This window comes from Phyllostomus hastatus, unplaced genomic scaffold, assembly GCF_019186645.2.
Source record: "Phyllostomus hastatus isolate PE091 unplaced genomic scaffold, TTU_PhHast_1.1 phas_scaffold_193, whole genome shotgun sequence".
Taxonomy (NCBI): domain Eukaryota; kingdom Metazoa; phylum Chordata; class Mammalia; order Chiroptera; family Phyllostomidae; genus Phyllostomus; species Phyllostomus hastatus.
In genome coordinates, this window is record NW_025334015.1 from 13,804,193 (window position 1) to 13,810,702 (window position 6,510).

The 6,510-nt window shown below is 44.0% G+C and overlaps 1 protein-coding gene across 1 annotated transcript; it reads right to left on the reverse strand.

The window, feature by feature from the left end:
- Positions 1-5,236: 5,236 nt before the first annotated feature.
- On the reverse strand, positions 5,237-6,169 carry LOC123832580 (olfactory receptor 151). Its single transcript, XM_045860305.1, has one exon. It carries the CDS (start codon positions 6,164-6,166, stop codon positions 5,237-5,239), a length of 930 nt encoding a protein of 309 aa, XP_045716261.1. The 5' UTR covers positions 6,167-6,169.
- Between the last annotated feature and the right edge of the window lie 341 nt (positions 6,170-6,510).

Below are 6,510 nucleotides of genomic sequence, written 5' to 3' on the forward strand. Positions count from 1 at the left end.
GATGCTGCTGAGTTTTGGGGTGCGCAGGCAGCAGGAGGGGTCCCAGGATAGTAGTGTGAGGAGATGACAGCTTCAAGAAGCTGGTTTTGAGCAGATAGTGCCTGCAGCCCCAGCCTTATAGACATCTGTGCCAGAAGCAGGCACTGGTTCTCTAAATAACTGGCCAGGCCCTGGGCCAGACACCTGGTAATTAGAGGGAGGCATAGCTTAGTGGGTCCTTGCTAGAGGAGGGTCGGGTATCAGCCGGGGCTGGTGCCAGGCTGCTCTCTGTGGACTGTCCTTGAGCAGAGGGAGGCCCATGGCTTTATGCTGCCCTCTTATTAATAAAGTATTTTTGGTGGGGTGGTGGAGAGAAGGCGGGCTGTGTGGCCAGGCCTCCCCCCACCCATGTAATTGGTGCAGAATTTGGGTGGAGATTGCTTAGTTGTGTTGAAGGTCCTCATTTTGTGGTTTGAGGTGGGGGTGGGAACCCCAAGACTCAGCTAGGACTGCTACTCCTACATAGTATTGTTTGTACCAGTGATGAGATTTGCTTTGGGCTCAGGCTCTTTCTCAGAAGGGATTCTGTATTTGGTGTTAAAATCCCCTCCCTGCTTCATATTTATGAGTTCCATATAGTTATAATTTTAAGCATCCATTTGTTCTTTAGAACACTAAGGGATGGGTGGCAGTGTTGAATAATGGATGAACGTGACCTTTGACATTGGGAAGGAAAAGTCTTTTACTGGAGACCTGGCAGAACTCATTTTTTTTTTTATTGTATGACTTCAGGAAGTTACTTTGGTTCAGTGTTCTCATCTATCAAATGGCATCGTATTGTAATCTTACAAGATGGAGAGGATTGATTCAGAGTATTATATGTGAAGGTATTTTGTAAACTGTGAAGTATAGGGCAAATGTCAAGTTACTTCCATTTGGTGGGGTTGGATCTGTGGGAAAGGACTGGGACATAGGCCATCTGCCCTGAGAGGCCCTGACCTTGGCCTTCACACTGGTCCCCTCTGCCTGTGGCCTTCTACAAGGCAAAGAGTCCATGGGGCCCAAAGGGATATACCTACTCAGAGCCTATGTATCTTCTCTAGACCACTCCTGGCACCTGGGGTGCTGTAATTCCATGACCAGGAGGCACCAGCGTTTTTCCAAGGCCTGTGCAGGCCTTTTCCTTGGGTGCAGCCTCACGTGGGCAAATCTGGTCACTGGTATGCACCCCTGGCACTAAGGAATGGCTCCTTGTGGGAGTTCAGGTGGAATTAAGAAGTGCTGGGATGCCCACACATGCAATTATGAGGCTACTTGCAATGTGGGTACTTTGCTGGGTTGGGAAGGGACCTTGGGAGTCTGAGAATTCTAAATTTAAACCTGGCATCTCTGATCATTATGAAGGGGGGTGTGTGTGTGCCTAAATATGTCAAGGTAGGCAGATAGAACACATTTCATTTAACAGTTTGCTAGCTTTATTTATAGCATTTAAATTTTAGATAAATAGTATGTGGGCCTCTATTTGAACTGTTTTACCTGGGCCCAGAAACGTTTGGCCTGGGCCTGTCTCTCTCCCCCATCACCAGGCTAGGGGGCCAGCTCTGATTCACGGCTGCCCTGCACGCGCTAACTGGAGTGACCCGGCATGGGAGTGAGAGCAGGGATCCTTTATTTCCTTTCACTTTAGCCTCTCCACACTCTCATTTCTGTATCTTTTCATCATGTGTGTTTTTGCCAAATGTTTATTATTGGTTTGTATTCATGTATTTTCTTTCGATTTTAAAAAATAGTTTACATTTTTACTGAGTGAAGTATAAAACACATACATTCATAGACACATAAGTGGACAGTTCAATCAGCTTTCATCTGATCAGGAAACAGAATGTTACTAACAGCCCAGAAGCCCTCTTTGTGCTCTTTTCTCATAACTATCATCCCCAAAGGGGAATATTATCCTGACGTCTAACAGCACAGGTGGATTGTGTCTCATCGCACCCCATGGAAGTGGAATCGTGTGTATACACGCTTTCATGTTGGGCTTCTCTCGCTGTGCATCATATGCACCTTGGGGTGGATCTAGGAAAAGCAGTTTTTGATTCTGTTTCTCTTTTTCTCCCTCCCTACTTCCATGCATCTGAGCTCTCTGGGTAACCATTCTAACCTGCCTAATGAGTATTTTATTAGTTATGTTTTTCTAAATATGCTTTTTTTCTGGTTTGTGTATGTGTAATTTTAATATACATGAATAACATTGTTTCACATCTCATTAACTTTCTTTTCTCACATGTCACTATGGCTCTAAGGCTCTAAGCTATGTTGCCTGTGGCTAATGGCTTTGCTTCCAACTGCTGCAAAGTCTCCCCTACACTTTACCTGTTTGTTTATCCCATGGTGAGTGTGAAAATAGATCTTGTTTTATTTTGTACTTCTCTGATAGCAATAGGTTTGAGCATGTCCTCGTATACTGAGTGGCACTTCAAGGTTTCTATTCTCTAAATTGTTTTACATAGCGTGCCCATTATATTTTTTGTTGATATTGAAGTTTCTAATAAATGCCAGTGAGATGTCTTCTTCCATTCTGTTGTATTTCCATTAAGTCTATCTCTGGTGTCCTTTACTGAACAAAAATCTGAATTTTGAATGTTATCATATTCACCAATTTATTTGGCTTTTTGGTTTCTCATCCTCAGATAACAAAGATATTTTCCTACATTTTCTCCGAATTAGAGGGGACCTATAGTGGTAGAGGACTCAGTTCCTGCTGGAAGGAGGTCAGGAAAAAAGGGCAGAATAGCCATTTGGCAATAACAGCTCTCTCAATATCCCTTCTACCCTCCTTGTAGTCAGGTCAAAAAGCTAAAATTACATATCCCAATTTCCCCTGTAGCTGCAGCCCTGGATGTGAATCAGTTTCCAGTATCTACGTGCACTTGTGTGAGACTGGGAAGATGGGAGGATTGGGAAGACTGTGAGGTGGCTCTCACACTTCAGTACATAGCAGAATCATTGGAGGGCCCCACCTGGTAATTTTAATTTTGTAGGTGTGGAGCAGGGCCCCCAAATTTTCATTGCCAGCAAGTTTCCATGTGACACTCAAACTGGGTGCAGTTGTTTACTTACCAGTTCTGTGAGTGTGACAGGCATTTTTTCATGGTGGCAGGGGTCACAGTGGCAGCAGGAGCTTCCTGATCTCTGAGTCATATCTATTGTGGAGTCAGTTTGGGGGGCCCTCACCCCTTCTTCAGTCATTCAAAAAACTGTAAGCAAGTTGTTCCTTGTATGCAATCTCTTCCTGTTTGAGAAAACTAGTTCTTTCTCATAATAACCACTGATTGATACAGTATTATACCAAAAATAGCTAGAAATGACAAGAGGATGTCCACAAATGCTTCGCACTATATCAGGCTGCTAAGTTTAAAACAAGCATCCTTGATGTCGCTATAAACAAGGGGACAAAGTTTGTCCCATGGCCACTGGATCTGCTGAGTGAGCTTGGCAGTAGATCTATCAGTTACTTAAGCATGGCCAGAGATTCTGCAGCATGTGTAATGTAGAATGAACAAGCAGCCGGGTTTGTTTGGGATGGAGGGTTTCCCAGGATGTGGTGGGACTTTTAGCTCTAAAAGCAGATTGGGTTGGTCACTCTAGTGTAAGCTTTCCTTAGTCATCTTAAAGAAGTTTCTCATGAATGGGAGAGGATAGGGCAGATGGTAAAAGATGGGAGTCTGGGAAAATAGGAGGTCTTTCCAGAATGTATCCAGCCATGTAATACAAAAAAGAGACATTTATTGAAGAAGATACAAGAAACATTGTACATAGGACGATGATAATTTAGTCCCTTTCAAGGTAGGCACCTTGGGACTTCATACAGTTCTCCCAGTTGCCATGAGCTGGCCTGTGATATTTTCCTGAATCTCATTGATGGCCTGTAATCTCTTCCCTTTCAAAGGAGATTTTAGTTTTGGGAAATGACAGAAGTTGCAAGGCTCCAAATCTGGGCTGTAGAGGGGCTGAGTCATTTAGCTGATTTGATGTTTCTCCAAAAAACTCTGCACAATGTGATGAATGAGTGAATATGTTGTGTTGAAGCTGCCAATCACCAGTTACCCATAGCTGCGGCCTTTTGAATCATCGGAATAGTATCCACAGAAGAACGTTTAAGCTTAACGCAAAATTTGATTCAGATTCATTGATCTTCTTGTTCAGTCATTTTGAATACGATGACCACCACTACATACACATACTCACTCAATGGCATCTACTGCCCCGACTGACTAGAACAGTGAAGTCGTCATTGTTCACACATGTGCATTCCAGTCCAATCTCCTTGACTGCCAGGTTACATCCATGTCACACAGATCATTCTCATTTTATTAACAATGGTTGGACTTTTTTCCAGACCTTGTATTTTCAGGAGGCATTTGAAATTAGAAGAACATAAGTAGGCAGACTTCATTGGATATTCAAAGGGAGTGTTCACCTATAGCAAAGGGGATAATGATTGAGAGCCAGTAGTGTGGGTTCTAGAGTCACTTAGGCTTTGGTGTAAATCCCAGTGTCTTTGTTTACCAGCTATGTGACCTTAAATAGGTAACTAAACCAGGTTTCCATATCTGCAAAGTGGGATAACAAAAATACCTCACTATTGTGAAGTATAATGAAAAAATACATATAAAGCATCCAGAACAGTTGTAGACTCAGAATAAGCAACAAAAACCATGTTAACAGCTAGTATTATTATCACTAAGAAAATTACATAAAGAGACCAGGTATAAATTCTTGTGCAGGAATAACAAGAAAGGAGAGTAAGAGTTGAGTTGAGAAATGAGCTGTGTATTAGGTCTTGGGGGTTTTCAAATTCACCTCTCTTTGCTTTGTGTACTCCTAAATGCGAGAGAGAGAGAGAGAGAGAGAGAGAGAGAGAGAGAGAGAGAGAGAGAGAGGGGGAATTGGGTTGAGTAATATTTTCTACCTAAAGATAATAAAACAATGATGACTCTCAAAACTCAATGCAAAAGGCTCAGGACAGGGAAAATGGACCCCAAATAAAAGGAAACGTGACCTTGAAATCAGCTGGATTCAAGAAGCAATGAGAGTAGTGAGATGGGAGGAAGGAAGAGGGAAGAAGCAAAGGCGGTTTTTGCCCAACCTTGCAGAAAAGTGATTGTTCCCCATTGTTGGTTGGGCATTCAGAGGGCTTCTTGTGGGTATTTATAACACTTACTTTTCAAAATAAGGAAGAATGATAGCTTTGGCATCAAAACATTTTTCTCCTCAGTGTTTTCTGGATGGCAGTCTTTACTTCCTTGTTCCTCAAACTGTAGATTAGGGGGTTCAGCATGGGGATCACTGTGGTGTAGAACACAGAGGCCACGTTCTCCTGGGCCAGGGAACTGGCTGTGGAGGGTTTTAAGTACATGAATGCAGTGGATCCATAGAACATCCCCACAGCTGCAAGGTGGGAGCTGCAGGTGCTAAAGGCTTTGGACCTTCCTTCTGCAGTGCTGATGCGGAGGATGCTGGAGAAGATGAAGGCATAGGAAACAAGGACTGTTAAGCAGGTGACTATGATGTTGAATCCAGCCAAAAAGAAGACTGTCACCTCAACATCATAGGTGCTGGAGCAGGAGAGCTTCATGAGGGGGAGGATGTCACAGAAGTAATGACTGATGAGGTCCTTACAATAGGGCAGTTGTATCATGAGGCCAGTCTCTACTGTTGAGCCAACAAGCCCCATGAGGTAAACCACAGCCACCAGCAGGGAGCAGACATGATGAGACATGATAATGTTGTAACGCAAAGGCCTGCAGATGGCAACATAGCGGTCATAGGCCATCACTGTCAGCATGTAACACTCAGCAATGACAAACACAAGGAAGAAGTACAGCTGCGACATGCATCCTGCATAGGAGATGTTGCTTTTTTCTGACAAGAAGCTCACGAGCATTTTAGGGGTAATGACAGAAGAGTAGCAGAGATCCACGAATGACAGATTGCTGAGGAAGAAGTACATGGGGGTGTGAAGCTGAGCACTCAGACCAATTAATGTCATCATGCCCAGGTTCCCTATCATGGTGACGGAGTAGATCCCAAGGAAGAAGAGAAAGAGGGGGAGCTGGAGCTCTGGTCGCTTTGTTAATCCCCCGAGAATGAACTCCACCACTGTAGAGTGATTTTCTGCAGCCATTCTCCTTCGTTTGGGAGCCCTGTGAGGGGAAGAGAGAACTCCATGAGAGGATGCATCTGGGACTGCTTGGTGAAGCTGGTTTTGCGCATTTGGAACCAGCTGAATGATTCTGGGTTCTTTCCAGATGCATCCTTCTCTCCTCCTGCTGTCTCTGAGAGAAAGACTGGATCCTGGGTGTTCCAAATTTCAAGAAGATGGGAGGGAAACAGGGCCGAGATCTGGGTCTTTTAACACTTGCATGTTTCTCAAATATCCTAGAGCATTTCTTCTTAAGGTGTAGTCCCCAGACCAGCTGCATCAGCACCACCTGTACATTAGAGAGGCAAACTCTCAGGCCTCACCCC

Bases quoted from the DNA above. Each gene is read 5' to 3' on its own strand.
- LOC123832580 (XM_045860305.1), bottom strand. From the start codon at position 6,166: ATGGCTGCAGAAAATCACTCTACAGTGGTGGAGTTCATTCTCGGGGGA.